The following is a 27,040-nucleotide window of genomic DNA, read 5'->3' as shown; positions in this document are numbered from 1 at the left end:
ACGTAAGTTACGTAACCCACCATGTGCGAGTTCGACTCATACTTGGCCATTAAATTATTATTTCAATTAAGTAGGTGATAATTACTTTCTAATATACATCTTATATATAAAATTCTCGTGTCACAATGTTAGTTACCGTACTCTTCCGAAACGGCTTTACCGATTTTCAAGTTTTATATGCATATTCAGTAGGTCTGAGAAACAGCTACTATCTATTTTTTATACTCCTACGTGATAAGGGTTGTTAACCCTTAACATTTTTTTATTTATATGGCAACACAACGTTTGTTGAGTCAGCTAGTAAGCTAGTAGTAGCTAGTAAAACTATAAAATCAGAGGTGTATGGAATTCGAACTCCTTACTGAGAAGCTACGTTTCAGTCGGCTATCATTCCCCTACACAGACTCTTAGTTAATATAGCTATTTAGTTAAGTTGAATCTTACCTTTTTATCTTCATCTGAAGTACCGTCCCACAACTCGCGTGTTCGACGATTGCAAAACTGTATCTCGTTTGTGCAAAAATAGGCGATTACCGACGAAAACTTATGAACTTTCTTGTACACCTTCAACATTCTGGAAAGAAAATGATCAATAATTAGATTTTATTGCAACATATATTTTAACAATTATATAAAAACAAAACTTACTTGCACCCGCAAGCAATCAAGTAACTGATATAACCTAAACTAACCTTAACCATTTATTGCCTAAAGCAGCCTATGACAATTTGTGAAGGCAAAAATTGTCGACAATCTGAGTATGGCAAACTCGTCTCACCAGTTTTTTACTGTTTATCAAAATCGGCATAACTCATATGAGCATTTTTGGCTAATACCTAATTTGGCTAATTAACGATAATTTTAGGATTTCGTCATCCACATCCATAGATAAATATAGATATCTCACCGCCTTGTAATTGAAGGAAGCCATTAAATGGCTTAAACGGTTGACAATTCTGTCAGTCATTTAATGGCTGTCATGGTGTAATTTACGCGGAACAATGCCGACATGTGCAGTTAGGTGGTGCAAAAACATTTCATACAGATACCCATGTCCGGCAGTAGCCACATACCGTCAGTTGGACTGCATGCTCGCTTGCTACTCCTATATTATAAACACAAACTTACTTAGGTTTCTTCCCAATGCATACAGCCAGGCCATCAACTAACGCGGCGGGTATGAGATGAAGAAAGAATATGTATATTTGGTTTATCAATGCGTTCTTGTTCAGCGTTAGGGAGACGTACCTGAAAAATAGTTAATTTCAAATAAATGTTGTACAGAAGTTATGAAAATAATTTTGATAAGATCAAGACAGCATTAATATATAAAATAATTAATATGAAGATTATTTTATTTGTACTTCGAAATAATGAGAATTGAGTAAATTCCTATTATTATAAGGGAAATTATTACGACATAAAAATGGGAAATTATTGATACAATATTTACTTTATCGCTTCTTTATACAGGGCTGGATTTAGATGTAGCTCTCCGTAGGAATGGAGGCTCCTAATTATTTTTCAAATTAAAAGGATATTCCAATTTACTGCATTCTTGGCAAAAAATTATTGCCATAATTCTGTTGAAAACCTTATAAGTTGTTGTCCCTTGAAATTTTGACATTTATTTCCTATTGTCGGGGCTTCTTGTGGAGGCCCCAGGGCAGTCCCGTTTGCCCTCCCTACATCAGACCCTGTCCATAACTTCATAACGCCCCTGCGTAACCGTCTCCGTAACAGAAAAGTTACGGAAGAAGAAACAAACAGGTAATCTCAAAGGTATGTGAAGTCTACCAATACGCACTTGTCCAGCGCGGTGGACTATGGCCTAATCCTTCTCATTCTGAGAGGAGACCCGTACCCAGCAATGGGACAGTAATGGGTTGATAATGATGAAAAGAAACGTTAATTATTGTTATATTTCTTACCACACAGCATTTGAGAATGGATGCCTGTCGATTCTCGCCATATTTAGTTTCATGAAGTCTCCCCACGTTATCCTATTTTCCACTGAACTCACATAGTTGAAGATCGGAGGCTCTGGGGTTTGTGGGCTAGAATATAAATTAAAAATTGAATAGACAAATTTACAATGCAGTGCAATATTCGAAATATATCATGTTCTTATATTTTCTATCATTTAATTAGGTAGAAACCTTCGTTGTTCGTTTTCGAAGGCATCGACGTCACAATCCTATTAGGGGTTGATTATAGATACTGTGGTGTGACTTATCTTTAGGTTTATTTCTGTCTAATAACAGCAGTATAGCGCTGCTGTGTTCTGCTTTGCGGAGTGTTCTAAAGGAGATATGCTGTTTCGAGGCGTTCCAACTTAATCCTAATGGTTAGCGGTGCATCTGTGGCCGACCTCAGGTAAAATTCTAATTTTATCTGGGGTCAATTACAGATGTCCATGGAAGGCAGTAGCCAATTAACATCTGAAGGACTACATGCTGTTACTCCTATATTAAAAATCTAGGATAAGTAACACATTTGATCACAAATATTCTTGGGCGGCTTACCCATCAGGTGGACTGCATGCGCTTACTACTATAATATCAAAGTCTACCCACCTCGTCCTATACGTGTTATGTACGTTCAGTGCAGCTGCCATGAGACCGTTGACCACCATGTCCACTGGCACCATGTCGGCTGTCACCAGCTCATCACACTGCAGCGTTCGGAGTATACCCGTCACTAGAAAATAAGTAAAACTTACAAATAGTAATAACTAAATTTACTTCTACACTTCTTCTATCCTTCTATCTTCTAACCACTGTAATGATCCTAATCTTATGACGTCACAATTCAGATCACGAATAATCTAGCAATTTCAAGATTGTTTTCTTAGTTAGTAATAACTAAGTTTACTTCTTTCTACCCTTCTATCCTAGTCATGGTGTGTGATGTTCTATCTACTTAAACAGGTCAGTAATTCCTTTAATTTTATGACGTCACAATTCAGATCACGAATAATCTAGCAATTTCAAGATTGTTTTCTTAGTTAGTAATAACTAAGTTTACTTCTTCTACCCTTCTATCCTAGTCATGGTGTGTGATGTTCTATCTACTTAAACAGGACAGTAATTCCCTTAATTTTATGACGTCACAATTCAGGTAACAAACATAAATGGCAATAAATATTAGTAGACAAAGATTTACTTTCCGATTTATACATGGAGCTATTTTTTTTTAATACGGCGCTACTAATATGTAAGTATAATGGAAAAATACATAATATTTTGAAAAAAAAAGAACTTATATTTAATCTTTGTGGTTCTATTTTGTTACAAACGAAATATTTAGCCTACCTATAATAAGTTCGGCCCAGCGAAGGGACTCAGCAAATAGATGTTTTTGTATAAGTACTGAGGAAGGTTTAGCCCAATATTGGGATTATCTAAGCCCAGCAGTGGGATTGAGATATTACTTACCGGTACCAACCGCTACTCCTGTCGGTCCATACATGTTGTCTAACCAACATTTTAATGGTTCTTTGGCAGTTGAAGAAACTAAAAAAGAAATCATCACAAGTATTTATTACGTAGAAGATTAATACGACTAAGGTTAAAGTCTATGTAAGATTTATTTTAGGTTTAATATGTAGGTTTAATCATTTTCTTTTTTTTTTGTTGACGAGGGGGAGTCCTTCAAAAGGTACCCGAAGACGAGAGAGCCGGGTTATGTGGGATTTTTACCGCACTAAAGCCCTCCGGTGGCCGTGCTCAACGCTTGGTGGAGAAATCTGGCATAACCGATGGAAATATAGGTTTAATCCTGAGGTTAATTTTAAATTTTACAATTACGTTCATTTAACAAAACTATTTATATCGCCTAAATAATATTAAAAAGGGTAAAAAAATACAATTGACTTGTGCATCACTACAGATTTTTTTTTCAAAAATGCTTAGGTTTATAAATGGGACTTAAAAATAAGATTATTACAATAAGTTAATTTATTAATTTGCACGCCTGACAGACAAAAAATAAAAGGACATTGTACATTATTTGTAGCAAATAAGGTATTTATAGAAAATTGTACCTTATTTTATCAAATAAATAATATTCTAAAAGATATTCGAAAAGACACTATCTCAATATTAAGAAATTTTTACTTTTTCTCATATGAAATGTGTAAAAGTTAAGATAAGATATAAAAGATAAAGTAACTTACCAATGGCAGGTCGGAATATTCCCAAGGGAATATCACCTGAGTGTGCCCTAAGTTCCTTCTCCGCTAGTGCTTTGGTAAATGTGTAGGTGTTGGGCCATCGACCCAGAATTCTGGAAAAATGACAACGTACTTATAATTAAAATGTAGTATAGTCATAGATAAGTAAAGATTACTCACTCCTAACAAAAAAATGTAACAAGTTTTGACAATTTAAATTGTCACCGTCATCTATTTTCGTGTTTGAATAATAATATGTAGTTTTTAGATCATTTACGAATGAAACGATATTTCTCCGCACTTTTTCTTCAATTTCGTGTCTTAACTGCGCATGTCGGCAATGTTCCGCGTAATTACACCATGACAGCCATTAAATGGCTGTCAGAATAGTCAGCCGTTTAAGTCATTTAATGGCTTCCTTCAATTACAAGGCGGTGAGATATCTATACTTATCTATGACTATAATTAACATAATATAATAGCAGTGATAGCCTAGTGGTTAAGAAACTCGACCTCTTGATCGAGGGGTCCGAGGTTTAAATTCCAGGCACGCAGGCATTCATTGATCCCAGGTGCGACCCGTGCCCAGCCGTGGGGCAGACAATGGGCTGATGATGAAGATAATTGATTTTGGCAAAGCACATGTAATAGATGATTATCATGAAAACCTGCTGTTAAAAAAACGGAACCTTAAAAATATAGACAATCTTTAACTACTTACGTAGGCAACAAATCATTGATCTGATCGTCCGTCAGTTTGTCGATAATCCGGTGTAAGCTCTCACAGCTCTCTTCACACGGGTAGAACCGTTCTTCAACCAGGGGTAAGTGAGAGTTTGAATAAGCCGTGGATATGTGCATCAGGACCTGGAAACCCAAATAGTTGCATCTTGTATATTTATTTTGTTTAGGCCTGCGGAGGCACTTACAAATTGTCTTTTTTTTATAATATATAAAAGTTTAGATGTCTGAACCTTCACCTTGATTTTACAGAAAAAGTTGGAAAGTTTAATATAGATATTTTTATTCAACTTTTTCATGTTTTCAGTCACTTATTAAAATGTCTTCATAAACATTTTTTTAGTTCTGTAGATACACGTTTTATTATGGTTTTATTATGGTTTGACAAAAATGAAAAATAATTTGTGTATAAAAGTTGACCGTAATGCCAATAACAAAAGACTCTGACACCACTAACTGGATACCCTATATCAATTAGCGTAAATAACCGTAATACTTAATAATAATTAGTGTATTGATAGGGCATATTTTGGGCACATTTCGCCCTATTAGTGCATAGTTCGCTCTTTTCAGTGCATATTTCGGCATTTTAATAGTGCATATAATCCGATGTCTAGTTATTACCAGTTAGTATTAAATCGTTGACACTTTTCCTCCTCATATCTCGTTTATTATTATAGTAAAATATATATGGAGTTAAGTGAAAATACGAATTAAATTGTTACCTTAAGGTCCTTTACATCCCTAGCAAGCCTTAGCAGATGTAAGGGCGCTTCCACATTGGTGACTAACGCTGCTCGAAGATGCTCATCAAACTTCACCGTTGCTGCCGAATGGAAGATGATGTTAACCTGGAAAACATGACCTTTAGTGATGATGATGTGATATGAGGTGACCATATAAGTTGTTACGTTCCAACGCTTTTGTGATCGGCTTCAGGTAGAACCAGTTCCATATGGAGTTGGTTACAGATGTTCACCTGATGGTAAGTGGCCACTGCCGTGTGGACATCTATAATCAACCTCAGATAGGATTAGTTACTTGAGGTCGGGCACAGATGCGCCGCTACCCGTGAGGACTGAGCTGGAACGCCTCGGAAAAGTATGCCTCCCTTACCACACTTCAAAACAGAACACAGCGCCTAACACTGCTGCTATTAGGTAGAAATAGGTGTGGCGGTGGTGCCGCCGGAGTCTAAGCACAGAGGTTTCTACCACCTTTAAGAAGTGATTTTTGTTCGTCGTAATTCGGAAGCACCCCGCCATCGCATACGTTCAGAAGCAGATTTATTAAAGACTTTTGGGGTTTAATACATTGGATGGGCTACAAAAATTCCTTACACTTTATCTTTAGAGTCTGTATCTATTGTTTTATTGTTTATCCTCTAATTCTAGCACATATTGTCGAGCAGATAGTTAAAGTTTTTAGTTTACTTAAATTTTACGATGTAACAAATGTGACTTGGAAATGCTACAATTTGTTTTTATTTTATTTCATTATAAAAAATCTTATTTTATTATTCTCCTTAGTTTTTGTCTGTAACTATTGTTTTAGTGTTTATCACATGTTTTTAGCACATATTGTCGAGCAGATAGTTAAAGATTTTAGTTTACTTAAATTTTACTATGTAACAAATGTGACTTGGAAATGCTACAATTTGTTTTTATTTTATTTCATTATAAAAAATCTTATTTTATTATTCTCCTTAGTTTTTGTCTGTAACTATTGTTTTAGTGTTTATCCCATGTTTTTAGCACATATTGTCGAGCAGATAGTTATAGTTTTTAGATTATTTATATTTTACTATGTAACTGATATGAACTGGAAATACTATAAGTTGTTTTTATTTTATTTTATTTTAAAATTTCTTATTTTATTATTCTCCTTAGTTTTAGTCTGTAACTATGGTTTTATTGTTTATCACATGTTTTTAGCACATATTGTCGAGCAGATGCTTATAGTTTTTAGTTTACTTATATTTTATTATGTAACTGATATGAACTGGAAATGCTACAAGTTGTTTTTATTTTATTTTATTTTAAAATTTCTTTTTTTATTATTCTCCGTGGTTTTAGTCTGTAATAATTGTTTTACTGTTCATCACATGTTTTTAGCACATATTCTCGAGCAGCTACTTGTGGTTTTCAGTTTACCTATATTTTACTATGTAACTAATATGAGCCGGAAATACTACAAGTTGTTTTTAGTATATTATATTATAATTTTTCTTCATTTATTATTTTTCTTGGCTTGTGTTAATTTTAAGCCCTATACTACGGATAATGTATGCATTCTGTGCTGCAGTACAAGTAAATCAGGTGAGACTGTTGTGGTAGACATTGGTTTAATTTTATCGAAAGTCACCTGCATTTGTATCACTTTCTATTTACTTCAATCTATTTTAACCTTTTTTGAGAAGTGTTTTAAAATTATAATTTATATAGTGACTACATATTATTCTCGCAAAACTCATTATTTTCTATATTACTATGACAATGGGTAACTCAAATAAATTAAAAATTGGTTTGCTTAACCCAGGATCGCTAGGGAACAGACATGACGAGTTCTTGGTGGCAATGGCGCGACATTCAGTAGACGTTATGGCAATAAATGAAACGTGGCTTAGGGAAGGTGAAGATGGGAAAGCACCAATAGTTCCTGGGTACCGTTTTCACCATATACCGCGACCTTCGGATGTACGATCACGTGGTGGTGGAGTAGGCTTCTATTTCAAGCGGGGCTTACCTACGAGGAAGCAACACCATCCCATTTGCCACACAGTTGAACAAATGTGGGTGAGCGTCATAGTTAATGGCAAGGCTCTCATAATTGGAACAGCGTACCGCCCTCCGTGGTTAAATGCGTCGTTATTTTTTGATGCACTAAGCGAGTCATTAAGCTCTTTCACACGGTTTGATCATGTAGTTTTACTTGGAGATTTTAATATTGACATCCAAAATAAAAATAGCGCCACTACTAAAATATTTTCAGATTTTCTAAGTTGTGGAAATCTTTCACAATATGTAAATCAACCTACACATTTTACAATTAATAGTGAAACTCTCATAGATGTCATATGCACTGATGCTCCAGTATCTTCCGTTCAAGTAGACCACATTAAAGATCTGAGCAATCATGCTATGGTTGTATGTGAACTAAATATTACTAAGATTCGTCCGCGACCCAGATGGGTCTTATACAGACCCTTAAAAAATATAGACATAGCTCTTTTTAATCGGGATTTGAGTAATGTTGATTGGCTTAGCATTTCGTCGATGAAAGATGTCAATAATATGGTTTACACGCTTAACAATAATATTTTAAATCTTTATAATGTACATGCGCCGCTGAAGAAAGTTTATATAAAGGAAAAAAATAATTATCCATGGATAACCTTTAATATTCGGTGTATGATGAAAAAGCGTGACGAGGCACAAGTTAGAGCCCGTAAGACTAAAATTGACTCTCATATAGACTATTATCGGGAACTTAAGAAAATTGTAAATTCTGCCATTACTGCTGAAAAAGCTGCATATTTTAAACAATACATAAATTCTAATTCTAACCAACCTAAAATAATGTGGAAGCACATAAAACAACATGTCGAGGTAAAATGTAAAGACATTTCACTCCCTTCCCAATTCAATAATCCAGATGAAATCAACGATCACTTTTTAAAAGTCCCCGGCATAACCAAAGTCTCTTTCAGCCTATTAACGTTCTACGAGTTTAATCGTTTCTGTCACGCTACCTTCAATTTCCACTCAGTTACAGAGTACGAGGTGGTAAATGTTATAAATTCTTTAAAATCAAATGCGATTGGGTGTGATGGTATATCACTTGACATGGTCAAGTTACTACTTCCGGATTGCCTCACATCAATTACTGCCATAGTGAATAGATCTTTTGAAGTAAACACCTTCCCAGAGACATGGCAGCAAGCTGTAGTCCAGCCTATACCCAAAAAGTCTGATATATCTGAATTGACCGATCTTCGCCCAATAAGTGTATTGCCATGCCTATCTAAAGTACTTGAAAGGATAGCATGCAATCAGCTTACAGAATATCTTGTTGCGAATGACATATTACCTGTGCACCAATCCGGTTTCAGGAAAAAACACAGCACAACCACTGCACTAATAAGTGTAGTAGACGATATCTTGACAGCGCAGTCCCAAGGAGAGGGCACTATCTTGGTCCTATTGGATTTTTCTCGAGCTTTCGAAACTATAAATGTAGATTTGCTACTCTCAAAGCTATCATATTATGGAGCAAGTACAGAAACACTTATGTGGTTTGACAGTTATTTCAAAGACCGTTTTCAGCGGGTCGAACTAAAGCAAGGTTTTGACGGATCAAAAAAAGTGTCTAAAAACTTACGTGTCATTCGCGGTGTTCCGCAAGGATCCATTTTAGGACCGCTGCTTTTCATTCTGTATAGTGCTGACATCATTAACAACATTAAGCATTGTAGATATCACATATATGCGGATGATCTGCAGGTCTACATGTCCTTTAAGCCCGACGATGTTAACATAGCTATCGGAAATCTAAATTCGGATCTTGAACGTATATCCTTATGGGCCGAAAGAAATGCATTGGTCGTCAACCCGATAAAAACTAAATTTATAATTTTAGGAACTCCGGCACAAATAAGAAAAATTAGTTCAAGAAACCCCACTATTGTAATAAATGGAGAGGTAATAGAAAGGGTGGTGACCGTTCGTAACCTAGGGATAATAATGGATGAAAGCCTACGGTTTGAGAAACATGTGGCGGACATTATTCGTAATTGTTTCTATAGACTCAAAATTCTATACCGCATACGTAACTACCTCAGTACAGCAGTACGCATTAGTCTTTGTGAGTCCCTAGTACTGTCTAAATTTAACTACGCTGACACTCTTTTAGGGCCCCGTCTACTGGCGCGTTCCAAGAAATTAATTCAAAGGGTTCAAAATGCCTGCGGAAGGTTCTGCTTTAATATCCCACCTCGGGCACATGTAGGTCCTTTTTTAAACAACGCAAATATTTTGAAAATGGAATACCGCAGGCGGCTACATTTTGCTACTCTTCTGTTTGGAGTTGTTAGATGTCAAGAACCCAGTTACTTGTATAGGAAACTGATATGGGCCAGGGACCAAAATAAAAGAATTGGCATGAAGTCTACCCCTCATAAGCTTTTATATCCCTATAATCGTGCGGCATCTTTCAGGAGTAGTTTTAAGCACAGCGCCACGAGGTGCTGGAATAACCTTCCGCCGCCTCTTCATACCACGAAAACATTGAGGAATTTCAAAAATACATACAAGTCATTGTTGTTGGAAAAACAAAAATATGATTATAATATGGATAGCGCACAAAAGAAATAACTATATATATATATATATATATATATATATATATATATTGTGGAAGCATCAATATGTAAGAGTACTTCATCATAAGAACAGTGTTTTATCAAATTAAATCATTTAGAAGTTTCCTAATAGTATACGTATTGTCATGGTAAACTAGTCTCTTAACTTAATTTTATCGACCCTCAGAGTTGTAGTTTCTCATTAAGTTTTAGATTATGTTTATACTAATAAGTTAAATTTTGATACTACTCATAGGATAATACATAAGCATATTCCAAAAAAATCAAGAATGAAAATAAATATACACACAGACAGCCGTCCGAGTTACTTCAATACCAGGACCGGACTGAAAATCAGTGTCGTGAACCATGTTTTCGCGACTTACGCTGAGTTCCGGTAACCTTTTTTGCGAGCTTGGCCTGCAGCACGGTATGCAAAACATTGTCCGTAAAATTGTAGGTATATTTATAAGTCGAAATTTTTATTTTTTATTTTTTTGTGTTTTTTATGTGATTTTGTATTTTGTCATAATGATTGCTGTAGTCCTTGTTTTCGTGAATAAATGTTATTATTATTATTATTATTATACCTTATCAGGTGGATTGGATGTTCGTTTAACCTCAACTTTATAAAAAATCTTAGTCCTCATGAGTGGCAACTGTGATCGGCTTCAGGTAGAACCTGCTCTATGTGGAGTTAGTTACAAATGTCCATACGACAGTGTTACCATCAGGTGGACTGCACGCTCATTTTTTAACTCAATTTCTCACAGAAAAAAAATCATGTCGTTAAACGCTATGTAAAAAAGCGTACTTTAAACTAAGTGATTATTTGACTGACAAAACGGTGTAGTCTGAAGTAGTTCCAGCTCCACATGTACCATTAGGTTTAGTTTGACATTGTAAAAAACATTTTAAAGATGTGCGTTAAGGAGATTCTTTCGCTGCATCTTCTCCATAACGAAACACCTTGTAAGTGGTGGTAGATGTATTGACATTCAAAAAGTGCTCTGTAAAGAACCTATTTTAAATAAAAAAATAAAATGATTTGATTTGAATTTTATTTTAAATAGGCATAATATAATATTTTGTACGCAAATTAAAAGTTATATTTCTTTTGCGTATCTAAAAATAATTAAGATTTGCATTAATATATATCTAACATTAGTGTAATTAGTACTCGTGCAAAAAGTAAAAATAAGTATTACAATACAAAAAATATTACAAGATAATTACCATGTATACAGGGTGAATCTCCATAAAGTGCACATATTGAAACAGGTAAAATTAAACCGCATTTTGTCGACAAAAAAAATATAAAAAAAATAAAAAATTTTTTTTTTGGTTTTTACGACCTTTTGAATTTTTTTTTGGGAATTGTGCACCTGAAGTAAATAAATCGCTATAACTTTTAAACTAAGAGGGTTATCAGGTTCAAACAAAAATAAACAATGATTGCCAATGATAGGCCGTACTGATCCATGAAAAAAAAAAACAAAAAAAAATCATCTTCCCAGGAAAAAAATGTCAGATTAGTGCAAAAAAGCACTTTTTTTTAGGTAAAATTTTCAGTAATCATCAATTTCCTCAAAATAATCTAGGCATTTTATTTTTTTATTATTGTTTAATGCAATTCTACGCCGTATTAGCTTTCAAACACTAAAAAAACCACGCCTCTAACTCAAGTATAAAGTTTGCTAGGAACGTTTCAAAAAAGATACTCATGACGCGACGCACGTGCGCTCTAATAAAACTGGTATAGTCCGACCCATAATTAGATGTCCAAAATATAAACAAAGAAAACTATCAAAAATATGTTTCAATGGTAAATTCATGGTAGTTTCTTATTTTTGACGATATTAAAGTGATAAAACTGTAATAAAATAAATCTTTAATAATTAAAAAAAAAACACTAGTTTGTATTAAAAATGTTATTTATTACCAACGCCCTTAAAAACTGCCTTTGTTTAAGCGCTCTTAGGAAACTTTATACTTAAGTTAGAGGCATGCCTTTTTTAGGGTTTGAAAGCTAATACGACGTAGAATTACATTAAATAATAAAAATAAAATAAAAAGCCTAGATTATTTTGAGGAAATTCACGATTACTGAAATTTAACCTAAAAAAATTGCTTTTTTCACACTAATCTGACTATTTTTTTCTGGGAAGATAAGCTTTTTTGTTTTGTTTTTTTCATGGATCAGTACGGCCTATAATTGGCATTCATTGTAATTTTTGTTTGAACATGATAACTCTTTTAGTTCAAAAGTTATAGCGATTTATTTACTTTAGGTGCACAATTCCAAAAAAAAAACTTCAAAAGGTCATAAAACCCAAAAAAAAATTTTTTTATTATTATTTTTATTTTTTTTGTCGACAAAATGCGGTTTAATTTTACCTGTTTCAATATGTGCACTTTATGGAGATTCACCCTGTATATGTTTCGTGTTATATTTAGTTCCACGAAAAAACTTTGTTTTATAGTTATTTCTGCAAAACTTACTACATTTTTTGCTAACTTCACGGTGTCGATTTTAGTAGTCGTTGTAAAAAAAAAATCATAAAATTTCATATATCTTATCATTGAGATTCATGTTTGGCCGGGAATCGAACCCGTAACCCTTTGCGCGTCAGATTGGTAAGGTGACCGCTTCGCTACGCGGGTCGTCAGAGGTACTTCCTTTAAGTTACCATCTTCGAAATTTGGAAAATCTATCTTTAAGTGACTCTGTCTATTTGTCATAAGATATAACAGAATAAATAATTATAGTTAAAAAACTAAAAATCACGCAAAAATCGCACTGGGAAAATCGTTAATCCTGATTCCTGACGATCCTGATGAGGACAATGGGATAAAATTATTGAAATCGTGTATTGTCATCGGTTCTTGATAATTGTTCAAAATTTTAAATTAATCGGACCGTTCAAAGTGGGTAAAAACGAGTTCGAAGATTCCGTTACATACATACATACATACGTACATACATACATACATACATACATACATACATACATACATACATACATACATACATACATAGAACCCAAGCTAATAAAAGAGTGATAAAAAACTAATCAGTGAGTCTGTCTATTAAAAAAATAATAAAAGATCTACCTTTTCAGTGAGTGTCTGTCTATCTGTAAGGGTGAGGCCTAACCCAGCTGCTTCACAATCCGCCGGCACCACCACCACCTTGTGCCTGAACTTTGGTACCTCCTCCTTCAAACGGCTGAAAACCTGAAAAAAATTATATATTTCATATATAAAATAATGCATTTAAAGAAGTCTTCTGGTTCGACTCTGGCGGCATCACCACCACAGCCCTGTCTCACTGCTGGGCACGGGTCTCCTCTCAGAATGAGAAGGATTAGGTCACAGTCCACCGTGCTGGCCAAGTGCGTATTGGTAGACTTCACATACCTATTAAACTTTTTTAAGGTTTCTCAAGTATGCAAGTTTCCTCACGATGTTTTCCTTCACTGTTTAAGCCAGTGATAATTAATTTCTAATACGCACATAAATGTAAAATCAGGATTTTTAACCTCGGACCCCTCGATCAAGACGGCGAGTTTCTTAATCACTAGGTATCATCGCTACACCTATTTCTTAATAACATCAGTTAAGCGCTGTGTTCTGGTTTGAAGGTGAGGCGTTCCAGCTTAGTCCTCAAAGGTAGCGGCGCATCTGTGGCCGGGCTCAGGTAGGAAACTAATTCTATCTGGGGTTGATTGCATGCTCGCCTGTTGTAAAAAAAGGCTTACTTAATATTAAAATCAAAATTAACCGATTCCGTGCGGATGGCACCACAGTTGTGCCACGAAATATTTGTTCGCCGCCAGGCGTTAAAGTATTTGTCCAAAAGGCCGCCGCATTGAATCGGTTTATTTATTTATTTATTCATTCATTGCATCAAATATGGTACATTAGATGGTATATTTTGATAAAGTTCTGCACATTTGGCCAATATCGGCATGCAACAATATAAAAGTAATATCAAATAAACTAAACATAAATTAAAATACATCAATTAAAATTACACAATATGATAATTGCTGCTCAATGCTAACATCAATTATATGGCGTGATAACATTACAATACTTAAATTAAATGAAAAATATTACATAATTATTATTAAATTATCGAAGTGAAAAAAACTCTTCAACAGAGTAAAAACAATGTAGGATTAAAAATTCAAATAACATTGTTTTGAATTTGGTAAGTGGCATGTCCTTTAGAGAATCTGGTAAGTTATTAAAAATATGAACACACATATAATAACAATTTCTTTTGATGTTAATGCATACATAAGAATTACTAAAACTTCCAAATACTTTGTTTTTCTTTTTGCACCCAAATTAATTATTTCAAAAGATAATAAATAAAAAACATGCAAATGTGTACCGAATAAGTTGAATTAAACTTAATTTATTCAAATATAGATAAGTAGCATTATTAAAATATCAATTCCATTATAACTTATTTAATTTTATTTTCGCAATGTAGTTTTCTGTTGCAAAAAATACTGGAGCTAATCCATACTTATAATAAATATAGAATAAGTGCTTATGTTGAAAAACTGAACTGAACTTGACTTTTGAAGGTGGTAGAACCCTTTGTGGTTCGACTCCGGCGGCACCACCGCCACACCTATTTCTACCTAATAACAGCAGTGTTAGGCGCTGCTGTGTTCCGGTTTGAAGGGTGTGGTAAGGGAGACATACTTTTCCGAGGCGTTCCAGCTTAGTCCTCAGGGGTAGCGGCGCATCTGTGGCCGACCTCAGGTAGGAATATCTAATCCTATCTAGGGTTGATTACAGATGTCCATGGGCGGCAGTAGCCACTTACCATCAGGTGGACTGCATGCTCGTCTGCTACTCCTATATTATAAAAAAAAAAAAAAAAAAAACTTAGCTTCCTAATGCAGTTTTTTGTCGAAATCTAATGTAGAATCAAGTTAGTTTTTTCAGTATTTCCTATCAGGTAGCATCTATCCAACAAGTATGGATGCGAAAAAATAATCGTTTTTAGTACTCCGTAGTTAGTAGTTCCGTACTCAAAGGGGAACAATGTAACCGTAGTAATACGGTTCGGCCATCTCTGTCTGTCCGTCCGTCACATGTCTCTAGCTTTTGAACCGTAATAGATAGACACTTGAAATTTTCACAGAGGATGCATAACGTTGGCCGCTATAACAAATCCTAATATAAAAAAAATTGGTGATACGGAGTCCTCCATGTTGTCTTGCAATTGGCCAATTATTCGATATACAGATACGCGGATTCGATATACATTGTTATCTTATATATAAAAGTCTCGTGTCACAATGTTAGTTACCGTACTCCTCCGAAACGGCTTTACCGATTTTCACCAAATTTTATATACATATTCAGTAGGTCCGAGAATCGGCTACTATCTAATTTTCATACTCCTAAGTGATAAGGTTGTTCATCCTTAACATTTTTTATTTATATAGCAACACAACGTTTGCCGGGTCAGCTAGTATGTATATAAATGTGTCCTTCATATTATAATGAACAATTACATTGCATTTTAATATGAGAGGAATCTTCAGGGAATATACATAATATTGTCGTTAGACTTTCAATGGCCATTGTTTGCGAAAATAAATACATACATACATACAAATACACACATATAAATAATACATACATACATATAAATAATATTCATATATTTTTATAATATTGCAGTAGTAAAGGAGTATGCAGTCCGTAAGTAAGTGGCTACTGCTACCCATGAACATTTATAATCAACCTCAGATAAGTTCCTATCTGTGGTTGGCCACAGATGCGTTGCTATCCCTGAGGACTGATGAGAGGTCCGAAGTTGAAATCTCAGGCAAACACCTTTGATTTTTCAAAGTTATGTGCTTATTAGAAATTAATTATCACTTGCATACCTTTCAAAAGGTACCCGGCGCCGTGGGAGCGACGCAGGGTTATGTGGGATTTATACCGCACTAAAACCGCCCCGGTGGCCGTCCTCAGCGCTGCGTAGAGGGCTCCGGGATCTCCAAAGGAACGCAACCGGAGTCCTCTTAGCGCGTTGCCCCGTCGGGCTCTGCCGAGGTGAGCTTGACGCTCGCCACACCGTCTGGTTATTGTGACGGTATGCGACCACACATACCGCCGCCCTTCCCGGGGTCGCTTACCGAGCGGTTCGAGCTCCCACTCTTACCGCCGGCAACCCCGGAAGCCCCCTTTTAGTCGCCTCTTACGACAGGCAGGGGATACCGTAGCCCTATTCTGGTCCCGAAACTACAGGGACAATCACTTGCATACCTGAGAATCTTTAAAAAAATGCAAAGGTATGTGAAGTCTACCAATACGCACTTGGCCAGCGCGGTGGACTATGGCCTAATCCTTCTTATTCTGAGAGGAGACCCGTGCCCAGCATAGGGACAGTAGGGTGGTGATGATAATGATGATACTTGGTGAATTATGTTATTTATTTATCTCTCAGGCATATAGGGTCTCACGATGTTCTCCTTCACTGATTAAGCAAATTATAATTGATTTCTAATAGGCATATAGCGTTGAAAAATGAAAGGATTCAAACCTGAGACTCCTGATTGATAAGCTGTTATTATAACCACTAAGCTATCACTATATTTACTCATCATCATCATCATCAACAACCTATTCCTGTCTCACTGCTGGGCACGGGTCTCCTCTCATAATGCGAAGAATTAGGCCATAGTCCACCGCGCTGGCCAAGTGCGTATTGGTAGACTTCACATACTTTTGAGATTTTTTTTATAAATATTTTAGGTATGTAGGTTTCCTTACGATGTTTTCCTTCACCGTTTAGCAAGTGATAATTAATATCTAATACGCAAATGACTTTGAAAAATCAGAGGTGCAGAGGAGGGATTTGATCCTCGGACCCTTTGATCGAGAGGCCGAGTTTCTTAACCACTAGGCTATCACTGCGATTATATTTACTATCTATGTTTATTTATAAAGATTACTATTTACCCATTTAATATTTGTATGCAAGTATACATATAACATTATACTTTATTGTTCTTAAATATTTATCAAGATCAGAATAAATATTGCATTTATTTTAACAATTTTCCTTATTTATAAAACTACTAGATGATCCGGGAATTGTTGTGTTTCCATATAAATAAAAAAATGTTAAGGGTGAACAACCCTTATCACTTAGGGGTATGAAAAATAGATAGTAGCCGATTCTCATACCTACTGAATATGCATATAAAATTTGGTGAAAATCAGTAAAGCCGTTTCGAAGGCGAACGGTAACTAACATTGTGACACGAGAATTTTTCATCTAAGATTTCTCAGTCAGTATTTGCAATTTTACATAAGAATAAAGTTTTTAGACTTCAGTTTTCCAAAGTTGAAGGTTTTTTAGATCTATGTATCATCTGGTAAATAAAACGAATCGTGACGTACGGTGTGGTCAATATTTATATAGCCTTGCAAAACCTGAATATGAATACATGAAGTATCATTCAAGTCTGCAAATTTAGGTGTAAGGTCACTCAGATGTTTGTGCAGTGAGAAACATTATTTGTCATCGACCCATTATAGGTATTTTTATAATATAGCAGTAGCAGACGAGCATGCAGTCCACCTGATGGTACGTGGCTACTGCCGCCCATAGACATCTGTAAACAACCCCAGATAGGATTAGATATTCCTACCTAAGTGCGGCCACAGATGCGCCGCTACCTCTGAAGACTAAGCTGGAACGCCTCGGAAAAGTCTGTCTCCCTTACCACACCCTTCAAACTAGAACACAGCAGCATTTAAGGCTGTTGTATTGAGGCAGAAATAGTTGTGGCGGTGGTGTCACCGAAGTCGAATGGGTTCTACCAACTTCATGTCTCTTACCGCACTCTTTAAACCACACAGAAGCGCTCAAAATTGCTGTTATTAGGCAGAAATCGGTGGCAGTGGTAGTCCAGTGATTAAGAAACCCGGCCTGTCGATCGAGGGGACCGAGGTTCAAATCCCAGGCGCGCACCTGATTTTTCAAAATTATGTACGTATTAGAAATTAATTGTGACTCGCTTAAACTACGAAGGAAAACATCGTGATGAGACCTGTACCCTTACCATGAGTTTTTACGTTTTGACAAATATGACTGTTTTGGTATTTGTTTACGTATTTGCCCATACAATTTCCAATCAGCGCCCCTAGCGGATTGTGTCAGAACTTGGAAATAGTATGGGCCGATTCGTAAACAAATACCAAAACAGTCATGTTTCTCGAAACGTAAAACCTGAGAGATTTATAAAAAAATTCTCAAAGGTAGGTGAAGTCTACCAATATGCACTTGGCCAGCGCGGTGGCCTAATCCTCATTCAGACAGAAGACCCGTGCTCAGCAATAGGTCAGTAAGGGGTTGATGGTGAAGATGAGGTGACGGCGATACCGGAGTCGCACCACAAAGGGTTCTCCTACATCATCATAAATATTTTAATATTTACTTTGTCAAGTTATATTTTCCATGTGCATATATTCTTAACACATGTGAATTAATATGACAAATAGTAATTATTTGACCTTATGTGCAATAGCTTACGTAAATACTACTTTATGTACGTGATAGTTAATAGAAATATTGAGTCTATTAGAGTATATGACCATATGTGTAAAATCTAGCAATTGTTCTACAAATATTTAATAGTCCAGTTAACAATTAACAATATTCTTCTGACGGCACCACCGTCACACCTACATCTGTGTAATAACAGCAGTGTTAAGCGCTGCATGTTGGTAGACTTCACATACATTTGACTTCTTATATATAAAATTCTCGTGTCACAATGTTAGTTACCGTACTCCTCCGAAACGGCTCTACCTATGTTCACTCACCAAATTTTATATGCATATTCAGTAGGTCTGAGAATCGGATTATCTATTTTTCATACCTCTAAGTGATAAGGGTTGTTCACCCTTAACATTTTTTTATTTATATGTCAACACAACGTTTGCCGGGTCAGCTAGTTTTTATAATAAATAGTTAAAACATGTGATAATTTATTTCTAATACGCACGTAACTTTGTTGAAAAAATCTGAGGTGCCTGGGATTTGAACCTTGGACCCCTCGATCGACAATATCGAGTTTCATCCACTAGGCTATCACTGCTTAGAAGGTTCGTGCCAAATTCCAAGTCCGCTCTGAAGTTGTTGCGAGAAGTGTAGTCATACAATTTGCTATGGCGACGCGATTCATTTCTACATTTAGAGCGGACTAGGAGTTTTACGCGGACTATAGCAATTACCTTGGCCAGCGCGGTGGAATATGGACTAATCCTTCTCATTCTGAGGGGAGACCCGTGCCCAGCAGTGGGACAGTAATGGTTGATGATGATAGCAACGTAACAAAATACTTACAGGATCATCGAAGATTTCCTCAATCCTTGTGTAGATATCCTTTCCACGCTTTGGTCTCACCAGGAGGTAGAGGTTCTCCACGCCTGGACAGCACCGGAGAAGTTTCTCCACTAACACCTTGCCGAGGAAGCCTGAGAATATGAATAAGAACTTTTAGTTACCTGATATGATATTCTGTGAAATTTGTTTAATCTAAAAATTGCCAATGTGCGAGCTCCGGCACATGGAGGGTTCCGTGCTAGCAAAGTTTCATTTATCTTTAATATTTGTCACCATAGCAGCCATAGAAGTAAATGCATTGTAAAAATTTAAACCGTCTACCATAGATTACTCACTCCTAACAAGAAAATGTACCCAGTTTTGAGAATTGAAATAGTTGCGTAAAAAAGTTTTGCCACGTTTCCGTGCTAAAATAATTATTTATTTATTATGTAAATTACGCCGTATTAGTTATTTATTCGTAAATTTTCTCTAAAAATGTTTTTATTTCTCAAGAATTCAAAAAAAGAACTTAATAAAATAAGCCGTTTGTGGCTTCATTCAATTTCAAGGCGGCGAAGTATCTTTACTAATCTATGCCTTCATAACAGAAAAATAATTGGCCAAGTGCGTTTCGAACTCGCACACTGAGAGTTCCGTACGACGAATTTTTCATTTATTTTTACTAAGCCTCCCCCGTCTGTTCGTCTGTCCGTCTGTAACAGGGCTCTATCTCTTGAATTGTAATGGATAGATAAGTACTTGTTTTTTTTAGTATTGGTTATCATAGTGTAATATATAAAGCTGAAAATGCCGAAAAATAGTGATTTCTTGTATGGCGACCCTATTTATTTATAAGATTTTTTTATTTTTTGGTATTTGTTTTTGTAGCGGCCACCATATCTGTGAATGTGTGAAACATATGTGAAAATTTCATGTGTCTATCTATTACGGTTGCAAAGATAAAGCCCCATGACAGACGGACAGACAGCGGAGGCTTATTAATAGGGTTCCGTTTTTACCTTTTGGGTACAGAATCCTAATAACACACTTCTAGTCACATTTTGAAAACTGGTAGGAGTCTCGTAATATAAAAACATGGCTCTATTTTCGCTTTATAAGTCATCTATTTGGATTTTACCAGTCCATCAAGATCTCAACAATTCGGCAAAGCCAATAAACTTTTTTTTGGAAAAAAAAACATCCTTTTTGACCTTATTTTGTACTTTAAATAAAGGTTTATTTGTGTTCATAAAGACATCATCTTTCAATTAATTTATTGACCGAAAGTAAATATACAAATGATTTCATTTTCGATCTTTAAATATAAATAATTAAGTCGTCCTAAATCAACAAGTTTTTTACGGTAGAGCCCTTTGTGGTTCAACTTTAAAGACATCACCGCCACACCTATTTCTGTGGTAATAGCAATGTTAAGCGCTGATTCTGGTTCTGGAATGGTGTGGTTAAGCGCTACTGTGTTCTGGTTTGAAATGTGGTAAGGGAAACTTATGGCAAGCGTTCTAAGTCTAACTTACTCCTCAGGGATACCAATAGTATTTGTGGCCGACCTCAAGTAGGCTCAAACTTATCTGGGGTTGATTGCAGATGTCCATACAGCAATAGTCACTTACCATCTGATGGACTGCATGCTCGTTTGGCAACAACCCATTACTGTCCTACTTCTGAGCATGGGTTTCCTTTCGAAGTCGTAGGTCATAGTCCACCGCGCTAGCCGAGTGCGTTTTGATGGAGTTCACCCTAACCTTTCCTTTATTTATTTTCGAACTCTTAGGTATGCAGGTTTCCTCATAATATTCTTCTACACCGTGTAAGCAAGCAATTAATTTGTAATACACACATAACTTTCAAAACACTCACTTTTTTGTGAGTGCCTTAACCTCGGACCCCAAAATTTAGCGTGCCTGGCATTTGACCCTCAAACCCCTTGAATGAGAAGCCAAGTGTGACCACTAAACTACCACTCCTTTGCTCGTTTGCTAATGCAATATAATACTTCGACAAGTACGAGTCCAACTACGCAAATCGAGGCTTCCGTACCACCATTCATTAGTTTTTACTTATTTTTATTCATTTTATTATTTCAACAATACTTAGTTATATGAAACAACAGTAGATGGCGTTGGGGTGATGATGAATGATACGTAAACAACATATAATCAAATTAAAATATGTTTTATGGTTCTTATTTGTATTTATTATAATACCAATTATAGTAGTAAACGGTTGTAAAAAATTCAACCGTCTGCCTAGTACGGTTTAACAGTTAGATCGGAAAATGCTGAAAAATACCGGTTAGTTGTATAGAGACCCCTTTAACATTCAACTTTATTTTATTTTTAGTATTTGTTGTTATAGCGGCCACCGTTATGCATTCTCTGTAAAATTTTCATGTCTATCTAAGTACTACGGTTCCGGAGATATAGCTGTGACAGACGGACAGATGGACAGACAGCGAAGTCTTAGTAATAGTGTTCCGTTTTAACCCTTTGGGGACGGTACCCTAAAAACCTTACCTGTAGCTCCAGTAATCAATATATTCTTCCCATGATAAAATTTCTGTATATCCGTAAGTCTCTGTGTTAGGTTCCTATCTTCAATCTCTCGATTGCAATCCGTGCATTTCGCGATGTCATCTATTTCTTTCGATCTCAAAACATCACACGAGTATCTATTAATGCAATTGTTGTTTAAATTTTTGAAATTTTCCTGTCTCTCGTCCAAAATTCCGTTGGTCTCGACCGACGCCATTTTGTCTTGAATTTTTATCTTGATGTCATTTCTGTGGACAAAAAACTAAATTAGTTTTGAAAAAGAGTAGCAGACGAGCATGATGGTACGAGTAAGTGGATTCTGCCGTATGGAAATTATAATCAACCCCAGATAAGATCAGATTACCTGAGGTCGGCCACAGATGTGCCACGGACCCTGAGGACTACGCTGGAATGCCTCGGAAAAGTCTGTCTCCCTTACCACACCCTTCAAAACGGAACACAGCAGCGTTTAACACTGCTGTTATTAGGCAGAAATAGGTGTAGCGGTGGGGCCGCCGGAGTCGAACCACAGAAGGTTCTAGCATTGATGGAATTTGAGATTGACGCTTGGTCCATATACTTATGGCACAGGTCTTTTCTGAGAGTGATAAGGGTTTAAACATACATAATTTTGTGTTCATAATTGAGTTCAAAGATTCCATTACATAGGTACATACATACAACCCAAGCTAATAAAAGCGTGGTAAAAATCAGAGGTGCGTGCCTAGGATTTGAACTTCAGACCCCTCGATCGAAAAGCCGAGTTTCTTAACCACTAGTCTATCTCTGTTTTTTTTTATTAATTTAAAAGTATTAAATTACGAGTTAATTCAAGAATAACTACAATGTTTTACTTCACCATTAAGGAAGAGCAACCTTGGAAAATCAACCTGGGATTCAACCTCAGATCTAATGATGCTGAATTTAAAACCATGAAGTTTTCATTCTTTTCCGTATACATTCATTTTCATAATTAGTCTTAAATATAAATGTTGCTTCGAGGCATTCCAGCTTAGTCATCAGGGGTAGCGGCGCATCTATGGTCGACCTCTGGTAGGAATCTAATATTATCGGGGGTTGATTACAGATACGGTACCAAGTAGTACCATAGTAGTCAATTACCATCAGGTGGACTGTATGCTCGTCTGCTACACTTATATTACGAGTATAAATAATATAAATAGTATTTAGTATATGACTTTTTACGTTTAATAATTTTCAACGAATTTTCTCCACAAAAACCGACTTACATTTCATCCAAAATACACGTACAAATAACAAATAAATATTTTATGATTTTACTTCGCAATATTTTACGATTATTGTGTCGTATAAAATCAACAATGGCTAGTAAAGATATTCAATTTGAAATAAAATTTATTCTTGTAAAAAATATTTTCAATTTTCATTTATTTTTAGTATTTGCCACTGGCGAACTAAAGGGGGGGATGGCAGGGGCGGACCGCCCCCGGCCACTGTCATTGAAGGTCTAAACGTCTTCACATTCTCTTGTAGACACTTCTAAAAGTTTGTAAAATTAGATCAACTTCTTAGACTTCTTTTTTTTTCGTAGAGAAACCTATCATGGGTTCCTCTCACCCGCGAGGGCGGCGGATAGGATATGCTGGACTCCTACCGGCTAAAACCCCACGGTGTTCCTCTGTACCCCCTTTGTCGGGACCACGGGTATGCTAGTAGCACTCGTCCGCAGTCCCGACGGCATTTGCCCGCGTCCAGTAGACTGGGTGCCTCATTTGACTTTGCCGCCCCGGGTGAATAAACTTTTAAAAATGTTATCTGTCAAGTAGACAGATTAAATGTCTATTCATAGATTAGTAAAGATACTTCGCCGCCTTGAAATTGAATGAAGTCACAAACGGCTTATAAGTAAGTTCTTTTTTTGAATTCTTGACAAATAAAAACATTTTTAGAAGAAAAAACATAATAAATAACTAATACTGCGTAATTTACATAATAAATAAATAATTATTTCAAATATTTTAGGGACATTTTATCACGGAGACGTGGCACAACTTTTTTACGCAACTATTTCAATTCTCAAAACTGGGTACATTTTCTTGTTAGGAGTGAGTAATCTTTACTAATCTATGTGTCTATTACGTTTCTATACATAAATCAAAAAAATGCCGATATTTTATTTCAAGTATTTATTGTTATAGTTATACATACAACAATGTTATACATACTCTGTAAGCATTTCAAGTATCTATATATTACGAGAGATAGAGCCCTGTGACAGACAGCGGATGCTTAGTAATAGAGTTCCGTTTTTGCCCTTTGGGTACGGAACCCTAAAAATAAATTATCGTGTAAACAAACCCCGCGTCCCTTACCGGAAGTACATAGTGAAGACCTTAAGTTCAGATCGAATACAAATTATCATTTAACCAAAATAGCAGATGAGTTTTTGTGTCATTAACTTGGGCGCGGCAAGTTATTCGCATCAAGATACTTCCGTAAGTACCTAGTTGCCCTTTGAAGACTGAGGGCCATAGGACATTAAAAGTAATATGAACTGGCGGTCTGAGATTCGATTCTCGAGCATTGTAATTTTGATGTGAAACATCTATAGCCGCACGTAAAACCGATTTCTGGCGTGGCGACGCATGTCGTGGTCGCGTCGCCACGCTATACGATGGTATATATACATTCTATATGCAGTAGTGTGTACGGTGTGGCGACGCGTCGCCATGCGCAATCGACTTGAAATAAATTCGTAAATTTTTGTATTTAATGAAAATAAATGTTTATTCAATAAATAGTCATCGTAATCTGGAAAAAAATCGTAATATTTTATTTTATCATTATGACATATTTAGTTCCTATCACAATATGTTCTTTTCTGCATATTACTTTTACAAAATAATGTCGATGTTTCACATCTGCCAGGCGTCCCGTGACGGCTCACATTTTTTTTTAATCATATCTGTATTAATAAGAAGATAATGATTTCTTTCAATTAAATACATTTCTTACACACAACACCTATTGGATAAAAAATTAAGACTATCACCACGTTGGTATTCGTGGGTATTGTACCTTAAACATTTTTGAAAAGTTTTTGAGAAAATACGCAAGTTTCCTCATAATTTGAAGGTGGTAGAACCTTTTGTGGTTCGTTTCCGATGGCACAACCGCCACACCTATTTCTACCTCTAAACAGCAGTGTGAAGCACTGCTGCGTTCTGGTTTGAAGGCTGTGGTAAGGGATGCATTCTTTTCCGAGATAACCAGCTTAGTCCTCAGGGGTAGCAGCACATCTGTGGCCGACCTCAGTTAGGAATCTAATCTTATGTGGGATTGATAACAGATGTCCATGGGCGGCAGTAGCCACTTACCATCAGGTGAACTGCATGCTCGTCTGCAACCTCTTTATCTTATATATAAAATTCTCGTGTCACAATGTTAGTTACAGTACTCCTACGAAACGGCTTTACGGATTTTCACTAAATTTTATATGCATATTCAGTAGGTCTGAGAATCGGCTACTATCTATTTTTCATACCCCTATGTGATAAGGGTTGTACACCCTTAACATTTTTTTATCTATATGGCAACACAACGTTTGCCGGGTCAGCTAGTTATAAAAAAAACTTGTTAACGATCAAATATTGTTTATTTATTTGTTTAATTTGACAAAGATTTTTGATTTGATACATATTTTTCATTGAAGTTACGAAACAAAGTGTCTCATAAATCTTTTATACACATCTTTGCACAACCTTGTCGTGTATGTAAGAACCTGTATGTTTGTATGGACTTGTATGTATTCTAGCGTTATTGTCAATGTTTATGCGCAATTTTATGGTCATGACTTAGTAAAGGTAATGTGACCATATAGTTCTCTTGCAAGAAAACTATTTTTCTAGATTTATCAAAAAGGAGAGTTAACTTAAGTTACTGACGTCTGAAATAGTTATGTTGAGTATGTTGTCGTCAGCCCATTACTGTCCCACAGCTGGGCACAGGGTACTCAGAGTGAGGTTTAGGACATGGTCCACCGCGCTGGCCAAGTGCGGATTGGTAGACTTCACATACACGGACATAACTTTGAAAAATCAGTGGTGCGTGCCTGAGATTTGAACCGCGAACCTCTTGATCAAGAGGCCGAGTTTTTTAACCACTAGGCTATCACTGCTTTGTCCCTGTAGTTTCGGGACCAGAATAGGGCTACGGTATCCCCTGCCTGTCGTAAGAGGCGACTTAAAGGGGGCTTCCGGGGTTGCGGGCGGCAAGATTGGGAGGTCGAGCCGTCCGGCAATCAACTCCGGGAAGGACGGCGGTATGTGTGGTTGCATACCGTCGTACGCACCAGACAGTGCCTGACCTGAAGCTCACCTAGGTGGAGCCCGAAAGGGCAACGCGTTCAGAGGACTCCGGTTGCGTTCTGTAGGAGATCCCGGAGTCTTTTTGGCAACGTAGAGGACGCCCACCGGGGGGTTTTAGTGCTGTTAGAATCCCACATAACCCTGTGTCGCTCCCACGGCACCGGGTACCTTTTGAAGGTTTTGAAGGTTCGAAAGTCGAAATTTATCAATGTACTCGTATAGGCCAAAAATGGCAAATTTAAATCTTTGGTCAGCAAGACACTGGATAGATTGATTGATATTGATAATGGTTACTCTATTTCAGTGGTACGTTTGTTGACCGCTCCTGGATTATAACCGGTTCGAATTAAAGGTGAGCAACATGCTTTCCGTTATAATGTGCGTATTAGCAATTAATTATCACTTGCAACAAAGAAAGAAATTGTAAGGAAACTTGTGTATTTCCTCAAAAAATTGATATATATATATATTTATAATATAGGAGTACCA

The 27,040-nt window shown here is 36.2% G+C and overlaps 1 protein-coding gene across 2 annotated transcripts in view; it reads right to left on the bottom strand.

Annotated features, from left to right (window-relative positions):
- The window catches only part of LOC140756936 (fatty acyl-CoA reductase wat), a 47,639-nt gene that overhangs the window by 3,267 nt on the left and 17,332 nt on the right, over window positions 1–27,040 (bottom strand). For both annotated transcript variants that reach the window (XM_073092475.1, XM_073092476.1), the window contains exons 2-12: window positions 22,185–22,450; window positions 19,669–19,799; window positions 13,389–13,511; window positions 5,641–5,766; window positions 4,896–5,041; window positions 4,178–4,287; window positions 3,438–3,515; window positions 2,577–2,700; window positions 1,932–2,057; window positions 1,129–1,248; window positions 445–574 (exon numbers count right to left, since the gene is read on the bottom strand). In XM_073092475.1, the coding sequence (XP_072948576.1) occupies window positions 445–574; window positions 1,129–1,248; window positions 1,932–2,057; window positions 2,577–2,700; window positions 3,438–3,515; window positions 4,178–4,287; window positions 4,896–5,041; window positions 5,641–5,766; window positions 13,389–13,511; window positions 19,669–19,799; window positions 22,185–22,419 (1,449 nt within the window). In that variant the 5' untranslated portion in view covers window positions 22,420–22,450. The remainder of the gene's footprint in view (window positions 1–444; window positions 575–1,128; window positions 1,249–1,931; window positions 2,058–2,576; window positions 2,701–3,437; window positions 3,516–4,177; window positions 4,288–4,895; window positions 5,042–5,640; window positions 5,767–13,388; window positions 13,512–19,668; window positions 19,800–22,184; window positions 22,451–27,040) is intronic.

The sequence above is a fragment of the Epargyreus clarus genome, unplaced genomic scaffold, assembly GCF_041222505.1.
Source record: "Epargyreus clarus isolate Ecla_fem2 unplaced genomic scaffold, WU_Ecla_fem_2.2 ptg000036l, whole genome shotgun sequence".
Taxonomy (NCBI): domain Eukaryota; kingdom Metazoa; phylum Arthropoda; class Insecta; order Lepidoptera; family Hesperiidae; genus Epargyreus; species Epargyreus clarus.
This window is presented reverse-complemented; position numbering and strand designations above follow the sequence as displayed.